This window comes from Pelophylax lessonae, assembly GCF_965119305.1.
Source record: "Pelophylax lessonae genome assembly, chromosome: 5".
In the NCBI taxonomy this organism is placed as follows: Eukaryota; Metazoa; Chordata; class Amphibia; order Anura; family Ranidae; genus Pelophylax; species Pelophylax lessonae.
In genome coordinates, this window is record NC_138772.1 from 333,505,860 (window position 1) to 333,527,782 (window position 21,923).

The 21,923-nt window shown below is 43.7% G+C and overlaps 1 protein-coding gene across 3 annotated transcripts in view; it reads right to left on the bottom strand.

The window, feature by feature from the left end:
• MAK (male germ cell associated kinase) overlaps positions 1-21,923 on the bottom strand; it is a 120,520-nt gene that overhangs the window by 58,556 nt on the left and 40,041 nt on the right. For all 3 annotated transcript variants that reach the window (XM_082259129.1, XM_082259127.1, XM_082259128.1), the window contains exons 2-4: positions 13,712-14,005; positions 8,239-8,293; positions 1,122-1,243 (exon numbers count right to left, since the gene is read on the bottom strand). In XM_082259129.1, coding sequence (XP_082115255.1) covers positions 1,122-1,243; positions 8,239-8,293; positions 13,712-13,812 — 278 coding nt within the window. In that variant the 5' untranslated portion in view covers positions 13,813-14,005. The remainder of the gene's footprint in view (positions 1-1,121; positions 1,244-8,238; positions 8,294-13,711; positions 14,006-21,923) is intronic.

The following is a 21,923-nucleotide window of genomic DNA, read 5'->3' on the forward strand; positions in this document are numbered from 1 at the left end:
CGCGAGGGATTGAAGATAGTGTTTCAACTGTAGGGCCTGCCAGAAGTTTAATCTGTATTTCCCATGTGGGTTCGTCAATGTGGGGATCGAGGACCATAAGTGTGAATCGAGGAAATGTGAGGCTTAGAAGATTCCCAGTTGGGACCATTTTCTATTTAGGGCAAATTATCATGTTTGTTTTTTTAGCAGGCCCATCACTACTGGTCTTAAGCCTCGTACACACGCACAGATTGTTGGCCGACCGATCGGCCGTCTTTTGTCCAGTGTTGTTGTGTTGGTTGAAATGTGCTCTAGACTTGCACTGGACTTTTGTTGGCCAACAAAAACCAACTTCAGAAGTGATGTCATGTGATGGTTGACTTTCCGTGTGTTTTGTCTTCTCTGAGCATGCCCAGTCTTGCTCATCTGATTTTTGTCTGCCGAAATCTGTACTGACTGACGAACAATCGGCCGTTCTGTTGTTGGCCAACAAAAATTTTATAGCATGCACACCAGATTTTTTTCGGCCGAAAAGTCGCAGTTGGTTGTTGGAAGCATCATACTAACAAGCCGAAAATCGGCCGATCGGACGTTGGCCGACAATTGACGGCCAACAATATGTGCGTGTGTATGGGGCTTTACACTTCACTAGTGTTCCTGACCAGTTCACCCACTGGAGCCCCCTCTGAAATCTTTGTAAAGGCACGTGGTAGGTTGAAGCTTATATAAGACTAAGCATCTTCTTGCCACCTCTACATCACAGTGCTCAGGCCTGAGAATAGGCCATGGGCACTGAAAGCTGCACAGTAGGAGGAAAGGAAGAGAGTCACAAGTTCCTCCATTATTGGGAGTATTGGAGTCGTGCAAACTGGGTGGCAGGGGAGTAGGAGAAAGGTAAGTGTCAACAGCATAGGGTGCATGCTTTACAATGAACCAGTTCCTTCGCCTTGAATGATCTAGGTAAAAGTTAACTTTGTTACCAATATCTTGTTTGAATAGTACAGTGATAAAAGGATCGACCCTCTAATTCCTCCTGTATTGAATTGTATTGTAACTGTATTGTCTTCCTTCATTTTGTAAAGCGCTGCGCAAACTGTTGGCGCTATATAAATCCTGTATATTAATAATAATAATAATAATACCTGTCCTTCATAAGCTGATAAAGATTTTCCTTCATATATTCAAATACGAAGTAGAGTTGGTCATTCTCTCTGATTACCTCCTTTAACTTGACCACGTTGACATGATTAAGTTTTTTCAGGGACTGTAAAAAAAAAAAAAGACAGTAAAACATGATTGATCAATTTCTCTATATAACAATGAAATCTGAAATAACAGAGTAGACAGTAGTTGATGAAATTCTATTTTTCTTGCTGATGTAGCCAAAAAGGATTACAGCTCAGTTAACAGACTATGGTAATATCACCGTCCTAGTGTATTTTTCTCAGATCTCATTTTAACACTCAGCCCCTATGATCTAGGTTTTCATAAAAGGCGTGTTTTGCGTTTCCACGTGTACATGGAGTCATATGGACTCTATAAGTACATTTAAATCCACAGGGTCATTGTCAGTTTAGCTGTTTAGTATGTAAGAGTGTTTTTTTCTGTGTCACCGGCCCATAATAGATGCTCCAAAGATCTGTTCAGAAGACAGTAAGATCAATGATGCTATTGCTTGGTACTGTCTGGGGTCAGGGTAGCTGGGGTTGTTGTAAAAAGCTGAGAGGCGTATTCCAACTAAACATGTGATTTTTGGGTGAATCTATCCTTAAAAAGGGACTACCTGGAAGACTGCAAGTCACCTATTTGTTTGGGACCACTCCCTGTAGTTACACAGATTATTTCTTATGGCTCCATTCACACCTGAGCGTATCCTTTTTAGGCTTTTTTTTTTTTGGCGTTTTTCAAAAAAAAATTTCAGGCGTTTTTTTCAGGTGTTTGGAGGCAGGCATTGACATCTGACCAAAAATGCTTGTAATCTGCCAAAAAAGAAGCTCTTGTACTTTTTTGAGTTTCAGGCGTTTTGCTTCAGGCGACAAAACACTCATATGTGAACAGGGGCCATTGACATGAATGGGATTTTGCTTGTTGGGCGTTTTGGAACTTCAGAGATGAGCATTTTTTACGAGCTGAAAAAGGCTCAGGTGAGAACAATGCCTTACCCACAGCTCCTGAATTGTATAATTTCTTAGATGTATTTGCCAGTTATACCTGGAGTGTCACCTGCTAGTGAAATTTGGTAGTGTTATCTGAACATCACATTTCATGAAAATAAATAGACCAGTGGTTCTTAAAGGGTAACTTCACTTTTGTAGGGAAAAAAAATAGCAAATAAAGAAAAAATAATATAGCGTATACCATTGCTACACAAGTCATATTGTAATTGAATGTTATTACAAATTACCTCTCCTTTTCAATCTGCAGCTTTGTAATATTCTGTAACATGCAATGCAATATGGCTACCTGGAGAAATATGTACTGACCACACCCTAGAAACATAATTTCCTGCTTGTGTGATTGGCTCACTGATTTTCCCAGAAGTCTGCCTAAGATACAAGTCAGATTTCTGGCATCCCCTGCAACAAAAATGTCATTTTTCGGGAGATACTCCCAATGGGAAATCACATCTAAAGATATGCAGGCCCAGCAGCTTTCCTCATTAGTGCCCTGCAGGTAAAGCAGCTGATTGATAATTATGAAACCACTCCAATTAGATGCACTTTTTCATATGGACAAACACGCAGGGATTTCTTCAGAATAACAAAAGGTAGGAATCTGCAACAAAGATAGTTAAAATCCTTGTAATGTACATAAATCACCCGGTGGAGAATGTTTTTTCTCAACAAAAGTGGAGTTACTCTTTAAAAAGGACCTCCGGCCGACCCCCCCCCCCCCCCCAAATTACCTTGCTTACCTAAAGGTGGTATTTGCACATTTCAGATACTCACCCATCCAGTGGATCCAGCGTTGTCCCACTGAGATCCTCTCAAGACCACACCCGTCCCACGCCGCAATGTTCTCTCTGACGTCATAGAGAGACCCACTGGCTCTTCCGGGTTCAGCAGGCAGGCCTCTCGATAACACCTTGATAGGCTCGCCCCTCCTCCTTTCCTGGAATAAAAGGCTAAGCCTTCTGGGATATGTGTCTTGCAAATCCCGGGAGGAACAGCTGACAGGATGCGTGTCAATCGCCTAAAACAAATAACGCGCATGCGGAGGCAGGGCTGGACTTTTCTTCCAAAAAAAAAAAGCCCTTTCTTCTGCAGGATGGGAGGAGAGTTGGAATGGAAGGAACACAAGGAAGAGGGTGAAGGTCTGCTTTAATCACCAGGCCATGGCCCAGTGACAAGTTGAAGCCTTTCTCCTGCTGTACTCCGGTTCCCTATCTGCTTTGACAGCTAGACTTTAGCTTTTGAAACAGATGATGGCCAAGTCTTGGCAGAAGTGCAGTGTTCTTCCCTCTCACCAGCTACTTAAGAGGGGGTAAAGATGCAGGGGACCTTCTGGCTGGATGTCCTGTTTCTAGTAAAGTAATACATACCAGGTTCCAGCTTCCAAACTAATACAAAGCAGCAACCAAAACTGGTTGGAGGGAGCACTATAGCTCTGCCCTTGTTCGGGGGAAAGCAGGAGTGCAGGACAGGGTGAATCTTAGTGTCATATGATCTCAGTGTAGCACCCTCCTAGGTAGGTACTAGGTAACCTATAGGGGAGACCTTGTCTGCTTATCAGCAGGGTCCAATTGTTCAGCTAGGCTGTCATGTGTTCTCAGGTGTGACTGTTGAGTTGGCGAGTCTCCCCACTGTATCCAATGAGGGCTCTCATTGGACAGTGGAGGAAACCTGACCAATAGCACACCAGGGCTTGTATCCATCCCAGAGGGCAGATTCTGCCGCAATGCATCCTGGGAGGGGATATACGTTTGAGGGGAGCACATGACAGAGCGTCTTTGCAAGGAAGCAGAGTCCCAGGAGGGAGGTGATGGCTGTCTCTTCTCCTGTCAGCATTAAACAGATGTCCTAGATGGTTGGCCTAGAGGAGAGAGGGTTGAGCTGGGCTGCAGAGAGGGATCCAGCAGGGCTGTGGGGGTTGGAGTTTCCAGGAAAGCAGTGTCGTGAGTACTGTAAACTGCCCCAGGGTCTGCCTAGGATAGGGGACCACCCTGGAAGGTCAGAGGGATCCAGGAGCCAGCTAGCCTGTGCAGAAGTTATAGAAAGGGGTTGCCAGTGTTTAGACCCTGAAGAGAAAGAGGGTGCCAGTGTTTGGGCCCTGAAGAGTTAAGAGTTGCAGCAGTGCTTACAAATAGCTACCTCAGCCAGGAAGGCTAAAGGGAGCAGTACAAAGGACTTTTGAGTCACAAGGAAGTGTCAGAAGTCAGTTCAAGTTTACAGACAGCAAGTCAGTGTTAACAAGCGCCAACGGGCATTCAGCCAGCGTCAAGTCAGCGTCAAGAGGCATTTTTCTTAGTGTCCCATTCTATGTGTATAGTTGAGCCAGAGGAGTATCCTACTCATTCCCTTCTCCCATGCAAGTTCCTAAAATAAATATAAAAACCAGAGATGCCGGACTGTTTCATGTCTCAGTGCTCACACTTGGAGAACATGCTTAAATGTGCTGTTGTTGCTAGCGGTAGCCCTGGTGGACCAACATCCAGCAAACTGGCTGGGAATCCTGCTACATCAGCATATAGTGCAAGCCCGGGCCTGCGGCACTGCAGTGGACCCCATTTGCAGGCAGGAGCCCCACCTGGAGTCTGCGAGAGACAAGAAAGACAAGCTTTTGGATCCGCACAGAGCTGCACGGAAACTACACAGAAGCCTCCTGCAGCCACCAGGTTTGGTTGAACTGCAGCACACATGGTAGTTTGACAGGGAAGCAGTGGCGGCCGGTGTACTGAGGGGGCAGGGGTGCTACCCCCCAATCCATGCGTCCGGCCCCCTAATCTGCATGCAGGGGCGCCGGATGCATGGAGTTCAATGTGTTTTTTTTTTTTTTTTTTGGCATTACCTGATTAGAGCCAGAGGCTCCAATAGGGCGATGCAAAGGGTGGACCCGGGGCGCAGAGCAGTGCGTCCCAAGCCCACCCATTGTGTGACAATAGCGAATGAAAATGGTGGTCGCTACATTGGGGGCACGCACGCTGATCTCTGCATTGGGGGCATGTATGCTGGTCACTACATTGGGGGAATGTATGCTGTTCACTGCATTGAAGGGGGCACGCACGCTGATCTCTGCATTGGGGGCATGTATGCTGGTCACTGCATTGAAGGGGGCACGCACGCTCATCTCTGAATTGGGGGCATGTATTCTGGTCACTGCATTGGGGGCATGTATGCTGGTCACTGCATTGGGGGCATGTATGCTGGTCACTGCATTGGGGGCATGTACGCTGGTCACTGCATTCGGGGCATGTATGCTGGTCACTGCATTGGGGGCATGTACGCTGATCTCTGCATTGGGGGAATGGTATGCTGGTCACTGCATTGAAGGGGCATGTATGCTGGTCTTTGCATTGGGGGCATATACGCTGATCTCTGCATTGAAGGGGGCATGTACGCTGGTCACTGCATTGAAGGGGGCATGTACACTGGTCACTGTGCATTGAAAGGGGGCACGCTGGTAACTGTGCACTGAAAGGGGGCACGCTGGTCACTGTGCATTGAAAGGGGGCACGCTGGTCACTGTGCATTGAAAGGGGGCACGCTAGTCACTGTGCATTGAAAGGGGGCACGCTGGTCACTGTGCATTGAAAGGGGGCACGCTGGTCTCTCTGCATTGAATGGGGGCACACTATACCTTAATTACTGAAGGCCCCTTTCACACTTTTGCGACCTCAAAGTCACGCAATTTTTTACAGCGTTTTTTGCCACAAAGCAATGCATATTACATTTTTCTGTTTGCGCCCCCCCCCCCCAAAAAAAATTTTGAGCACCAGCCGCCACTGCAGGGAAGCATGCAATCTATTTCAGGGATGTTGTGTGGCTCTGGGGGGTGGCCAGCTTGAAGTATGCACTTGCTTTCACATTGTCCTCCTGGGCTCTTTTTTGCTGGGGCTGCACACTGCCCTCATCCTGAAAACATTTCTCTGCTGTCTGCTAGGCTCAGGGCTCTCCCAACGATTGCTCTCTTTTATTAATAAACAGTTTGAAAATGCTTTTTGCAAGTTTGTATTCATTCTGATTGGTGTGTGCATTTATGTGACAAGTTATTAGGAAAAAAAATTATTTTCCAGGGACTTAACATTACATTAAAAATGGGAACTGAAAATAAGCAAAGAACTGACACTGCACCTAATACGAGTCAGTCAGATTTAACTGATTTCACCACGATCTCTGGAAGGTTTTACCCCCATTCATAACCAGGGCATTGTTTGCTATTCAGCACTGCGCTACTTTAACTGTCATGCAACACTGTACGCAAATAGAGCTTTTTTTTTTGTGGTATTTAATCACCACTGGGTTTTTAAAATTTCTGCTATATAAATAAGAAAAAAAAGAAAAAGTGAAAAAAAAACAACAAATTTTTCTTAGTTTCTGTTATACATTTTTGAAAATAAATAATCTTTCTTTATAAATTTATGCCAAAATGTAGTCAGCCACATTTGGATGGTAAAAATAACCAAAATCAGCATATAATATTTAGTCTGTGTGAAAGTTATAGAGTCTACACTCTACAGTATAATATACTGTATATATTTGAAAAATTGATCAATCCTGATGCACTGACAGCCTATTTTCTTGAGGCCCTAAAACACCAGGACAGTACAAATACCCCCCAAATGACCCCCTTTTGGAAAGTAGACAGTCCAAGGTATTTAGTAAAAGGCATAGCGAGTTTTTGGACTTGTAACTTTTTGTCACAATTTTTTGAAAAATTAAGAAATTAAACCATTTTTTTACATACTGTCACCAGTGCAATACATGAACTTTTTTGTGTTTTACCTACTTTTTTTTTTTTACATCCTGTCATCAGAGTAGTTCAGTGTCACCATAGTGGGGGGAATCATGGATTCTTTTCCCCCACACTATTAGTGCTTATAACAGTGATGATCATGGTTAAAAAGCAATAGTTTTAGCTGTCATGTATGGCTTTCATTCAAAAAATTTAAAATTTAAAATTCACATCAATTTTTGCTTTAAAGTGAAATCTGCCTAAGCAGGGCAAAGCAATAAATTAACTTTAAAGCCACCCCCCACAGCAATTAATGGACCATACACACTATACAATTGTGTTTAGATTTTTCCTTTACATTTACCAAAACCATATAATATGAGGTCAAATCTAAACACTTTCAATTTGTATGTAATCAGGCACTACATAGTTGAAGGTAAATCTAAAGGAAATCAAACAACAAAAGTTGTATAGTGTGTATCCAGCTTTAGGAATTCCTTGCCATTGTGTTTGCTGCTAAGAGTGAGGAGAAGAAGCCTTGTGTAAAGTGGGGTACACACTAGTAGAAAATCTGCCGAAAATTCCCGTCCGAGGTAAAATCGTACGATTTTCGGCTAGTGTGTACACAACTTTCAGCAGCCGATGCCGACATTTTCAACGAAAAACCAAAATTTTTATCGTCCGTCCCCAGATGACCAATTTTTGTTTAATGTGTATGCAGTACGTCCGCAAAAAAATCGGATACTAAAGACCGCGCATGATCTGAAGTTGCTGACGCCCCGGAAGTCTAGGAACAAACATCCCAAAAGAAAAAAAAAATTGGATGAGAAATTTCGTGAACATTATGAAGTGTCAACTAAAAATGGTAATGAACGCTGAGCAAGAGAGAAAAATTGGAGGATATTTCGTCCTATTTTAGCCAAGTGTGTGCGAGCCTTTAGGTCTTTACCAATCCAATCAAAGTTTACAAAAGGCTGAAGACTCTCTATCAACCCCATCTGACATTGCCCAGTGAGCAACTAAATGCCAAGCACTATCATGTGGGAGGAAGGGGAGTCTCTTCATTTAACTGTTCAAGTCAATTTGTGCTGGTGTTACAGTAACATGGTGGTGGTTGGAGGGGAGGAACTCTCTATATTTTTCTATGGACACTACCTAATGTTCGCAATATATTAGATTCTCACAGACAGCCATAAAGAGTTTCCTAACATAGCCCTACATCTGTGTGTAAGGAAATAAACAAATACGTAAATGCAGTAAAAGCACAGTTCTTGACTGGAGATTACTATATAATCAATATTAAATATACTAGTTAAACACAAATTATAAGTATCCCCAACTAAAATACAGTTCCTTATCAAAAATTACCTTCACTTCTCTTAAATTCATACATTCATCCCAAGAATAGAACTTCCTTTTCATCCTGTAGAAAAAAAAAATCAAAGTAATACGATTTTTTCTAAATAGAAGTGCATTTCTGAAAGCCAAAGATACAGTAATGTTAAAGTAGAACTATATTCTAAACTTTTTTTTCATTTTATATAGAGCAAGGGAGGGTTGCAACCCTGTCAGATTTTTTTTTTTTGCCATCTGTGTCCCATTGTGGAGATTTCCCTTCACTTCCTGTCCCATAGCCAAACAGGAAGTGAGAGGAAATCACCAAAAATCAAGAGAATCCCTTGGGGCCCTCCAGGCCAACAGAACCAATGTCCCCATTGGAAGATTTCCTCTCTTTTAAGTTTCTCGGAACAACACAAAATTTGGGATTTTCTTTTACTTTCATCAATAACGGTAAACATGACAAATAGTAATGGTGAAACTCTTTAATGGGGGCACAGCCAGCAAAAAACTGACATGGGTTCTAATCCATCCCCACTCTATCCAAAACCAGAAAAGAAACATTTGCCTAATACTTTAACCCCATTCGCTGCATAATACCCAGTGTCAGGATACTAATCAATTGCCGACCAGTCACCGTAGTTTTACCTGTACGCCGCTTCGTGTAACAGATAGTGGGGGGCGCGCGTGCCACGGGAGAAGCGCACACCCGCTGATTGGCCGGGGGGAGCCAATCAGCGGGTCCGGCGGACATGATTGCCGCCAGCCACCCGCAATCTCTCCAGAGCGCTGATCGGGGAGCCGTATTGGATACCTTTTTTGGCCATACCCATTCGACAGAAGTCAGCCAATTGGCTGGCTTCTGTCGGACCGGCTGTAGTACACACAGGCCAAATGTCGGTCAGTTTCTATAGAACCGGCCAATGCCGCCCGATATTTGGCACGTGTGTATTAGGCTTTATTCTTCAAAAATGCACAACTGGACTGGACAACAACTGGACTTGAAAGCGGAGTGCAACTCTGGCAAATCAACTGATATTTTTCTGTATTTGCAGGGTCTTTAAAGGGGTAAAACATTTAAAAAAGTGCATACATTGCAGAAATGTATTGTACAGCATGTTTCTATTTTGCCATGCCTATAGATGCACACTGCCTCCTTCATTGATCTACACTCCCATCTGTTTATTATTGTTAATTAGTGTTAATTTATTCGTTTTAATGTCAGGTACAGTTACAATAACAACATACAATATAATAATTGCAATCTAAAAAAATACATATTCTAAAATTGTATAACAGAGCAGGTTTATTTTTTATTTTTTTTAAAGTGGTTGTAAACCCACTTTTATGACTTTTACCTATAGGCAAGCCTTTAATAAGGCTTACCTATAGGTACTGTAAATATCTCCTAAACTTGCACCGTTTAGGAGATATTTACATTGCATGCAGCCGATGAAGTCATGGACGCATGCACTCTGAAGAAATGGCTGTCCGTGCCATTTCTTCAGAGCCCTGTGCCTTGGCCAGTAATACAGCTGGAGTCCGCAGACCCGGAAGGAAGACAGGCATAGATGGATGCGGCCGGCAGCGGGGACAACGCGGGCTTCATTGCTGGTAAGTGTCACATAATGTGCTAGTATGCAATGCATACTAGCACATTATGCATTTACAGTGCAGAAAAAAAAAGGAAGAGTTTACTTCCTCTTTAAATTACAGCAGTGTACTAAATAAAAGACGTAAATATAACAGTTGTATCGATATGGGCATCTAGGCCTTGAGAACCTCTGGTCAGAAAAGGGCTATTGGATAGCTGTAAGTTTAGTACACTTTATATGTCATCACCCCCCCCCCCCCCCCTCCTTTCATACACTAGATTTGAGGCTACCTGGTCCCATAAAGCTTCTTCTCCAAAAATTCCTGGACCCTGCTTCTCTATTTATTCCTATGGAAGGGCGCCTAATTCATCTGTCCCAATGGTTGATGACCTTTTCATAAACATAAATGAAGATTGCGACATGCATGTGCATTCGAAGCAGATGTTGACCCTTGGGAAACAGGATGTCTAGCATCCTAGCAATCTGCAATATTGAAGATCTTAAACAACAAATGTATATTTAATAAAACACATATATGTGTGCATGTATTTGTACTGGGAGCATGCTGCACAGAGCGTTTCCAGCACAGAGATCAGTCTCTCATCAAGTGCCCTGGGTTTCCTATTAAGGATCCAGAATGGGGAGTCCCGGTTCCCAATCATCTGATCGCTGTGATAGCCTTTGATTGGCTATCACAGTGATCAGTCACTGTTGAGCCTGCCCCTGTGTTTTTTTCTCCTCTGAATGGAGAGATACATTGTTTCTTTTTCTTCTAGAGGTGAAAAATGTAAACAAAACAAATGCGTGTCTAAAAAAAAAATAACATAAAAAATAAGTAGATCAGGGTTTGATCTTGGTCAGTGTCAGGTTTAGGGTCAAGGTCAGATTTGGTGTACTTAAGGCCCCTTTCACACAGGCGGACCGTTCAGATCCGCCTGTCCGTTTTTTTGGCGGATCTGAACGGTCCCCCCATGCATTCCTATGGGGCATCGGATGTCAGCGGAGACATGTCCGCTGACATCCGACCCGATCCGATCCGTCAAATCTGGACGGATGGAAACCCTATTTTCCATCCGTCCAGCGGATCGGATCGGATGGGATCGGGTGAGAACGGACTGACGGTCCGTTGACATCCGATTTCCCCCATAGAGATGCATGGGGAACTGTCAGCTGTGTCTCCGCACACAGCGCGGAGACACAGCTGTCCTCCTGCTGCTCAGTGGGGGATCGGCGGCTCGATCCCCCGCTGAGAAAAACGGACTCCGTCCAACGGACGGAGTGTGTGAAAGAGCCCTTAGGCAGGGTTTTAAAATCGGTGTCAGTTAAGCCAGCCATAGATGGGTCGCAATTTGTCTGGGTCATCAGTAACTGGCTAAACTTTGATCTGTCTATGGGCAGGATGATTATACTGAAGTCAATCCATCGATCGTCTTCAGTACATCCAGCCTATCGGGTTTTTTTACCCGATCACGGCCGGCGGCTATAGCCACAAGCAGTGATCACTGTATACTGCCGGTGGGGAAATCTCCCAGCCAGCAGAACACAATAGCGCTGCGAGAGGGATTCCCATCATCAACACGCACTGTGTTGATGGGGAAATCAAGCAATTTTCTTTCTTTCAACCCCTGGTATGGCCTGACTAAGTGTCACAGTCAGTTTGTTTTAGGCAGGATTAAAAAGGCATAATGCACACCATTGTCAGAAGAAGAATTTATTTTTGGTTGTTCTTTGGCGGTAGGTTATGGTGAGAGCAGGAAAAATAAAGCAAAATGTAAACAAAATTATTTTCTTTTCTACTTTGGGACAGTTTTCTTTAATATTAAAAAAAGAAAAATCAGGAGATGTTCATTAGCATTTACCACCAAATGAAAGTCCAAGTTGTCCTAAAAAAAAAAAGGAAATTTTCACCTGGATACACTAAAGCAGGGCTTGACAAATTTGCCTGAAATCTAGGAGCCAGCTAAAAAAGTTAGGAGCCAGTTTTTTTTTTTTTTTTAAACAACCAAGCTTTAGTTAATAAAACGGATACTAAATTTACACATAAATACGACTAGAACCCCACTCTCCTCTATAGCGCAATTGAATGGAAACAGACTGTCTCTTTCCATCCGCTGCCATCTGATCCGATCCACGGTCGGGATGGATAGAAAATAGAACAACCATCCGTCTGTTTTTGGCGGACAGGATCAGATGGCGGCAGATTACTGCTCCATAGAGGAGAATGAAGGGTCCGATCAGGTCTGCCTGAGAAACTGACAGGCGGACCTGATCAGACAGCCCGTGTGAAAGGGGCCTTCGTCTGTGGCATGGCGATGAGGGGGGAAAAAAAAAAGATCATATATATATATATATATATATATATACATATATATATATATATATATATATATATAATTTTTTTTAATAACAATAATTGAAAAAAAAAAGAAAAATACAATTTTTAAATGTTTTTTAATAATTTAAAAAAAAAGAAAAAAAATATTATTTATTTTTTTTTTAATTTAAAAAATAAATTAATAATAATAACCACACTCCCTGCCTCTCATTGCATTGAGAACAGGCAGTGGAAAGCCATTACTCCCGGCCACCACAAGAGGGCGCCAGTTCCCCATTGGAAGCCTCTCAGTCACAGAAGAAGGCCGAAAAGCCGGGGGACTCAATTTTTGGACGGCGCGGAAGTCCGTGAAATCAGGGAGGAAGTGGGGGCGCAAAAGGGACAGGACACCTCCTGCAGGGCACCCCAGGCGTCAGGTCGCTAATTCTGGTCGCAAATGCGACCTGGCGCCCAGGGTTTGTCGAGCCCTGCACTAAAGTAGTTGCAATGATATACAGTATAAAGTTTTACTAACACATGTGAAAGTTGCAAAATTGTGTTCAGGCAGATTTGTTTTACCCTTCCTCAGAAAGGGGTCTAAAGGCCCGTAGACACATTAAGAAAATCTGTAGGGAAAATTCCGACGACCGATCTGCCGATTTTCGGATTGTTAGTATGGTGCTTTCGACAGCCAAATCTGACTTTTCGGCTGACAAAATCCCAATGTGCAGGCTATAAAATTTTTGTTGTCCGTAATACAACGTCCGATTTTTGTCTCATTAGTACAGAGTTTGACGGAAAAAAAATCTTAAGAGCAAGACTAGGCATGCTCAGAGACGAAAGAACACATACAAAGCAATCCAACACATGACATCACTTCTGAAGTAGAATTCTGTCGTACGAGAAAATTCCTATGAAAATAACCTCTTCACTTTCCACATCAGACTAGCATGCCACAAAAAACGGACGACAGATCGTTCGATAATCTGATCATGTGTACAGGGCTTAAGAAGCCAAAAAATGACAACTTTATCCACTGTGTTATCAGTTCCCTAAATCACGTTCTGTCTCATTTATCAAAATGCTTCCAATGACAATTGGATTACAGGCTCCTTAAGTGTGGTACACACAGGGAAGAATATTGGCCAGTTCAACAGACACCGGCTGATATTCAGCCAGTGGGTATAGCAGTCTGTATGGCTTCTGTCAAATGGGCATGCTGGAAAACCAGCAGCTGATCGGCTTCCGATCAGCGCTTGCAACTAATGGCGGGGGAGGTTCCCCCTGGCAGAACACAATAGCTCAGTGGGGAGATCACTGTACTCAGATTGCATAGTTCGTACAGCAAGCTTCTCACGAGTTCCTCGTTTTTTTCGTTTAGGCTACTGGGTTGAATGAATAAAAACTACTTGTGGCTTCAATCCTACTGTCATTTTTCAGGATTGGTTTGAATCAAATTGGTTGCTGTAAGGCAATAAAGACAGTTCATATGAAAGTCACACTGATAAATAAAGGTTAGGATTGCTTATGCATAATGGAAAACAACCAACATAATACTGACAATGTCACTGTTTCTTCTGCAATGCCTACTTACTTTTTGATGGCTACTAGTTCTCCAGACTCATTGCTTTTCCCCATCAGCACATTTCCATACGTGCCATCGCCAAGCTGTTTCATTGTTGTGTACCGATTCATTTTGAATCTCTTTTAAATCCTTGGATGCTAAAGGTTTGTGGTTGTAAAACAGCCACTAATAACAGTCTGATAGTTTATTCGGAGTCTGTTCATAGGAGCATTTTGTGTCACTGTTACCATTGAAGAGTTAAAATGACAAGAGGGAGATAGAAAGAAGGTAAACGTCCAGTAATTCCGCCATTCCAGAAGGTATCTGAAAGAAGAAAGAAAAAGTCAGCATGTTTTTGTACAGTTTCTTACAAATATCAAAGATTTTTTACCTAATTTGGCCGATTTTGTTTTGTATGTCTGTAGGCCTTCTTGACCATGGCAGAAATCCTCTACTACAAGGAAGAATAGATGGCTGGACTGGATATGTTCTAGACCATTGGTCTCAAAACTGTGCTCCCAGGGGTGGATGTGGCCCTTTGCTTGCTTTTATCTGGCCCTTAGGTCACTATTTCATCCACTGACACCAATGACGGGGCACAATTCCTCCCAATGACACCAAAGATAGGGCACAATTCCTAACATTGACACCAACAATTGGTTACAGTGCCTCCCAATGACACCAACACATGGGGCACAATTTCCCTCAATGACATAGCGATAGGGCATGGTTCCTCTCCCTGACACCAAAGGTAGGGCATTGTTTACTCCCACTGTTACCGGGACATTTTCTACTTCCGATGGCCATGGTCAGATGTACAGAGCTGAGGCTGTCAAACAGCTGGAGCTCCCTCTCCTGTCACCTTTTTTCTCTTGGTGTCAGGAAAACTTGTCAGAAGTGACTCCTGCAGATAGCGAGGGAACAAAGCAGCAGACAGAAATTACACTTAGTGACCTTAATTGAGACAAGTACACACTATAGAAGGATATGCTTTGCTCATATTTCATGTCTGAGGTTTACAACCGCTTTAAGCACAAAGTATTTAGGCAAAAGACACACTCACGCCCCCAGGTATGCCAACGATGAAGAATTAATATGGAAAGAATGACTGGTTATAGTGCAAGTTTACACTTGCTCCGACCCGCCGAAAACGGGTTGCAGGAAAGAAATTTGCACGAATTCCTCATCAACACATTCATAAATGATCTAGAGGAGGGGATATCTAGTACAATTTCAGTATTTGCGGATGATACTAAACTAGGCCAATATCTTCTATGCAGGATATGGAAACCTTACAAGCAGACCTGAACAAAATAATGGGGTGGGCAACTACATGGCAGATGAGGTTTAATGTTGATAAATGTAAAGTAATGCACTTGGGGGCCAGAAACCAGAAAGCAAGCTACTCACTAGGGGGGAACCTCTGGGTGAGTCTAGGATGGAAAAGGACCTGGGGGTACTGGTAGACAACAGGCTTGGCAGTGGCATGCAATGCCAAGCCGCTGCAAGCAAAGCCAACAGAATACTGGGATGTATAAAAAAGGGGATTCACTCCAGAAATAAAGAGATTATTCTCCCTCTCTACAAGACTCTGGTCCGGCCACATCTGGAGTATGCTGTCCAGTTCTGGGCACCGGTCCTCAGGAAGGATGTGCTGGAACTGGAGAGAGTCCAGAGAAGGGCAACAAAAATAATTAGGGGAATGGAGGGCATCGGCTATGAGGAAAGACTACAAGCACTGGATTTATTCTCTCTCGATAAGAGACGATTGAGGGGGAATATGATATCAATGTACAAATACTGTACTGGCGACCCTAGCATAAGGAACAAACTATTCAGAGAAAGGGAATTCAATAAGACACGTGGCCACTCACTAAAACTAGAGGAAAGGCGGTTTAACCTTAAAATACGTAAGGGGTTCTTCACTGTCAGAGCAGTAAGGATGTGGAATTCTCTTCCACAAGCAGTGGTATCAGCAGAGAGCATCGATAGTTTCAAAAAACTGTTAGATGGGAACCTTAAAGACCACAACATAGAGGGGTATACAATGTACAGTTAACAGCAAACACACACACATCATAGGTTGAACTGGATGGACGGATGTCTTTTTTTAACCTCACTAACTATGTAACGTTGCACGATTCCCCCATCAACTCCCTGTCTTCGCCGGGAGAAGACAGGGATTATTGCTAGTGGCTATAGCAGCCACTAGCAATAATCGTAAGAGAATCCAGCAGACTGATTGTACCCAGTTGATTGATTGATCAACTAGGTACATTCCGCCTGCCCATTAACAGTTTGAATCTCGGCCAGTTCCTGCTGAATCAGATGAGATTCAGCTGACATAAGTGTTTTTTTCAGTGCTACTTTTCCTTTAGGGCTAATTCACTTGGGCACAAAGGCCCATACAGCATGCAAGAGCCATTAGCTTTATGTTTCCCAAGCAGGATGGAAATGCGTGCAGACAGCCTGTGTTAATCAATAGAGACACAGTGGCTGTATGGGTTCACCCGCACATCCAAGTTTGACAATTTAAAAATACGGTTGGCTGAAAGATTTGTCTTGCCCTCCTATTGGACTGCGCTCTTCCCCCCCCCCCCCCTCCCATGCTCTGGGTTTGGGGTAAGTCCTTGACATTCCCACTTACAATTATGTTAGGGGCTTCAGATGGGAGGATGGAAGCATGAAAGAGGGAGTCTGTGAGAGAAAGGCAGAAGTGCAGGTCCATTGAAGTCTATTACACACAAAATCTCCTGCAGGGAAAAAGTCCCCGACCCTTTCCAAAAACACACCGGCTAAAAAAACACATAAATGTGAACGTGAACCATAGGAAACCATGTTAAATGGACTGTAGTGCGTTTCTGCAAACTGCAAAATAAACTAAAAAATGCATAGGGTCAGGTAAATGGAAATGCTTTTTACAGGTACTCCAAGCATAAAAAAGCATTTATCTCTTGCAGTGTGTAAAAGGGGAACCCCAATGCAAAGATAATTTTATTATTTCTGCGGAGTTCTGCTTTGACTTTAAAATCAGGTCTCCTGCATTGCTAGATAGGGCTGTGCTGTATGACAGAGCTGTGTAGATCCCAGAAATGGATGGAAAGTAATACAGGCAGGTAACGCAGCTCCCTTATAAATTATTTGATCTGTGTATTTCGGAGAGCTACAGACCACTTTTAGGAACCACTGATCTATATAGCGCTGCCATTAGCAAGTACAGTCTAGCAATACAAATAAACAATACAGGCACTCAGATGACAATTGCCAAGCTACACTGAAAACAAATCACATCGATCCAAAAACCACATTCCAGCCATTGTTTAAAAAGAAGTATGTCACCAACGGAGTGATGAAGTGTTTATGTTTATTTACACAACCAATGGAAGAGATTTATCAATCAAGGTACAGAAAGAGAAGATTTGTTTAATACTGTATATGGTTTACTAGAGCTGGACATTTTCCTAAAGCCGGCCATACGTGGATTGAAATTCGGACAGTTCAGCCTAGGCCCCAGCAATGTGGTTAAACAGAAGTCAATCTACTGATCATCTTCTCTTCAACCAGCCTGTTGGTAAAGATCTGCTTGATCATCATTGCAGGCTATAGCCAGCCATGCTGATCAGTGTATTCTAATGGTGGGGAGCACTCCCCACTGTCAGAATACCAAGACACAGAGGGGAGGATTCCCCCATGCACTTTCACATGGGAAAAGAAGGTTCTAAGAAAGTTAATTCGCTCTTCTCAAACGTTAGTGAGGCAAATCGATGCTCATTTTCGACCAAAGTGACAAGAAGATTCAAAGTAGCAGGATGGTAAATTTTTCTTGAATGAAGGAATTTCTAACAGTGAATGTCATTTTCTTTCAGTAAACTCCATTTATTCCAAAATTAAATGTTAATTGCAAACAACATTTTTCAAATGACAAACAAATGTCCTGAGAACATTCTGAGAAATTTCGTACACATTTCCCTAAGACCTGGTTTACACTAGCTGCGACCGCGGCTCGCAGCAGGGGGTTCGGTGTGTCCCTTGTGCTCCGTTTCAGGTGCGAATCAGGTCCGAATTATTGCCTGAATTTGGACCTGAAACTGAGCCAAAGATGCACAGGACTCTTTTCCAGTGCAGCCCATGGCCGCCCCGGAGGTGTGTAAATTTACTCCATTGAGAGCCGGTCACACTCTCCTGTCATGCGAATTGGATGCGGGGAAACCCGCATACAATTCATATAAGTGTGAACCCAGCCTTAAAGAGGTTGTAAACCCCAATTTTTTTTTTCACCCTGAAAGAGAAACACATAATGAGCTAGTATGCATCACATACTAGCTCATTATGAAATACTTCTATTAGAACGAGCGCCCGCAGTGCCGCCCGCTTACCTCTATGACAGGCCATCTGATTGGCCGGAGCCACGGTGACGTCACTCCTGCGCACGCGCGCGGGAGCCGACGGTCACGGCATGGGGCTCTGAAGGAACGGCACCAGCGGCCTTCAGAGCGCATGCGCCAGTGACGTCACTGGCTGCAGTAAGGTAAATATCTCCTAAACAGTACAAGTTTAGGAGATATTTACAGTACCTATAGGTAAGCCTTATCATAGGCTTACCTATAGGTACAACTTGCAGAGGAGGGTTTACTTCCTCTTTAAAGAGAAGTATGTTTTTTTTTTCTTTAAAGAATAATACTAACCTAGGTGGATGCAGCATCAGTCCTCCGCCACTCTGAGAACCAAGTGATGAAACACCACCGATTGCTGGGTTCTCACAGCTGCCTGAGCACAGAGATGGTGACTGTCAGTCAGCAGCTCTCTGCTCTGCCCCCCCCCTCCCCCCTCATTCACTGGAGCACTGGGCTGTGGAGGGGGCAGGAGCAGTCAGCTCAGGTTCTTAGCGGCTTGTTGAGAGGCTGAGCCAGATGCTGGTCCAGGCAGGTAGGCGGATTCAGACTTCATTACCACGATCTTGCCCGAGCCTAGACTGGCTCTGTGATATCAACCGACAGCGGACTTCAGCCTGCTGTCTGCTGAAAGCGGGTCATGGGAGTGCAGAACGAACTGCACTCCTGTGATCCACAAGAGAATGAGTTTTGGCAGTACTTCTCTTTTAAGAACTTTGTTTGAAATTCTATTCATCTATGGCCAGCTTTAGGAATTTTCATGACCACAAGGACAACATAGTCTATAAATGGGGATGCTGAGGTTTGCAACATCACAAGTCCCCCCCCCCCCCCCCCACCTGATTCTAAAGACGGGAAAGAAAATGTGTCATATTTGGCTCTCATGCTTCTACATCTCAATCAGATATCTCAGATTCATCTGAACTTGTAAATTCTGTAAGGAGCTTGGCTTATTCAGTTCTTTCAAAAGGACTGATTTGAAAGATTCTGCTCCAAAAAACATGAACAGATCCTCAAACTACAAATTTTTGAAGAGGAAGGGAAAAACAAGTGTAAACTGAAAAAGGGTGTAGATGGAAAGCAGGCAGAAAAAAAAGCAAATGTTATCCACAGAGCAAAACAACAAGAAATACAAGCTGTTATAAATATTTCTTACATACATTTATATGATAGTGATATTGATGGCTGTTCTCTCTGAGGCTTGTTTCACACTTCCGCGAATTGGGTTTAAACTTGTGAGACCCCAAATCACATGACATGTGAATAGGGATGCACCGATCCGGCTTTTTTGGAGCCGATATCTGGCGAGGTGAAATTGCCGATACCGATACGGAACCGATCCGGAGCTACACACAAAGCAAGCGGCTGCAGTACAGAGCAAAGCCGCTGCTTCTGGGGGCTCCTCCATTCACAGGCGGAGTGCATTTGATATCACTCCGCCTGTGAGCCGGACCTATACAGGAAGTAGCGGCTCCCATCCCATACTACTACTGCACCTAGTAAGGAATGGCTGAGCCGTTACTCAGCAAAAAACGGATCGGCCCGTGGGACGGCTGAACTTTACCGATTTCCGATCCAGCTATTTTGTCCGGATCGGGGCCGATTTCCGATCCAAATATCGGATCGGTGCATCCCTACATGTGAAATCCCATGTTAGTCAATGAGAGCTGCCTTAATTAGCACTACTGAAGTCGCTCAAACTTTAGAAAAGGTTCCTGTACTATTTCAAAGGAGACTTCTATCTGACTTGTGCCCATAGACTTTAATGGAAGTTCTCTCCAAGTCGGATCATCATCTGTATTGATGTGATTTTGATCCGACATTACAGGAAGATTACCCAGGCAGTGCATGGCATTTTGCCATATGCTGTTATCTCTGCATACCTGCACAAGACAAAGACGCTTCAAAGTCGCAATAAAGTAGTAATTTAGTAACCAGCAAATCGCTAGGAAGTCATCCGGTAAAGTCGCACTATAAGTCGCAGGACTTTTAGGTCGCAGTAGTGTGAGCCGAGGCTAAAGGTCTGTCTCCTTAATGTTTCAACTGCATGTTTTTGATACGGTTGGGGTTGTATATAGATTTCATAAAAATATTATCCTGAGAAAGCCTTCCTCTCAGGATGAACAAGAGAATGGCATGCTAGATATTGATTTTTCTCAGCAATGTGATGATGGTCTATGGCAATGGTCTCCAAACTTTGGCCTGGGTACCAGATGCAGCCCTTAGCTCACCTTTATCTGGCCCTCAGGGCACTATTCTTCCCACGGATATGAGACACTATTCTGCCACCCGACATCAACAATGGGGAACCATTTCTCCCACTGACACCAATAATGGGGCACTATTCCTCCCAATGATACCAACAATGGGGCACTATTCCTTCCCCGAATACCAAATGTAGTGCTGTTTACGCCCACTGATGCTAGGAAAATTTTCACTTGCGCTGGACACAGTCCGACCCCCCTAAAGTCTGAATGACAATAAACTGTCCCTTTGCGTACAGAGTTTGGAGACCACTGGTCTATGGCATGGGGTAATATTTACAATTTTAGGGAACTCTGTAGACTTTCAACCTTGGAACAGCTTCGTTCTGCATCTGCTGCAGACTCCAGTTCACCATCTATACAGGAGGAGACAAATATTTCTATCTGATTCAGTCATGGAGCGAAGCTGTTGATTGCTTTCAAGAGACCGTAGAGCAGGAATTGCTACAATTGAAAAATAACCCCACACCAGGGGGCCATAATTTATCTATGGCAAAACAAGCAGCCATTACCTCTTTGAAGAATAGAAGTGGAATTACAATAAGGAGTGCTGATAAGGGATGGCCGGTCAGCAGTAATAGATACTTTTACAAAGCAGAAGCTGTTAGGCAACTAAGTCACACTTAACTAATCGCATTCTGGACTCAGATCCTACACCTGTATTCAAGAAAAACTCAGAGCACTACTTGAGTTTGGCTGCCATTTGGGAGTTCAAAGTCAGAAAACATTGGAGTTCTTAATAGTGTCCTACCCAACCAGTACCAGTATTATATCATTTCCCAGAAATCCTCATACAAGGCACCTATCCAGATTGCCCTATTGTTTCATGCATTAGCTCCCTGTTGGAAGATTAGGCCAGTGGGTTTTGCTCACTGTAACGGATCTTTGTACCCCAGGTGGGCACATCCGCCGAAACTGTGTCTCCTGTCCTCCAAACGCACCCACAGCCTGCAGAGAAGCCATATCCAGCCCGTAACCCCTCAATCACGACACGAGACAATCCACACAGGTGTTGAGGGTTAGCCATGCAGAGCTTAAACTGTTTATTACATTCCAAGACAACAGTTTTACATACAGTTAGGGAAACTCCCCTTAGCCTTTCCACAGAAAGGGGGGAAGGGAACAGGGACCAACCAATGAGAACAGAACATTTGTACATTTGAAACATGCAGTCTTAATACACACCCCCTGCGGAGAGATGTCTCCAACTCAGACCATTGTCTGCCATGAATCCACACACTTAGACACAGAAACAGGAGGGGGGGGGGATGGGTTGTAAACATTACATTAACTCAATGCCATGAGTCAGTTGTTCAGAGGATGAATAAAGGGAAAATAAAATGCAATGTCCCAAACTCATAAGAAAATGACACAAAGGGGTTTACAATCCAGGGACAGGGTGATCCGTCACCCATAGTGACGGCTAGTACCGTCACATCTCTTCCCCCCAAAGGTAGACTAATCCAGGTACTAGACCTCCAACTGGTCTGTGCCTGAATTAGTCGGGTAACAAATCCCAAGGAGTCAATGTCTGTTTGCCTGGATAATTCGTCGGCGTTGCCGTTTTGCTTCCCAGGGCAGTAGTGG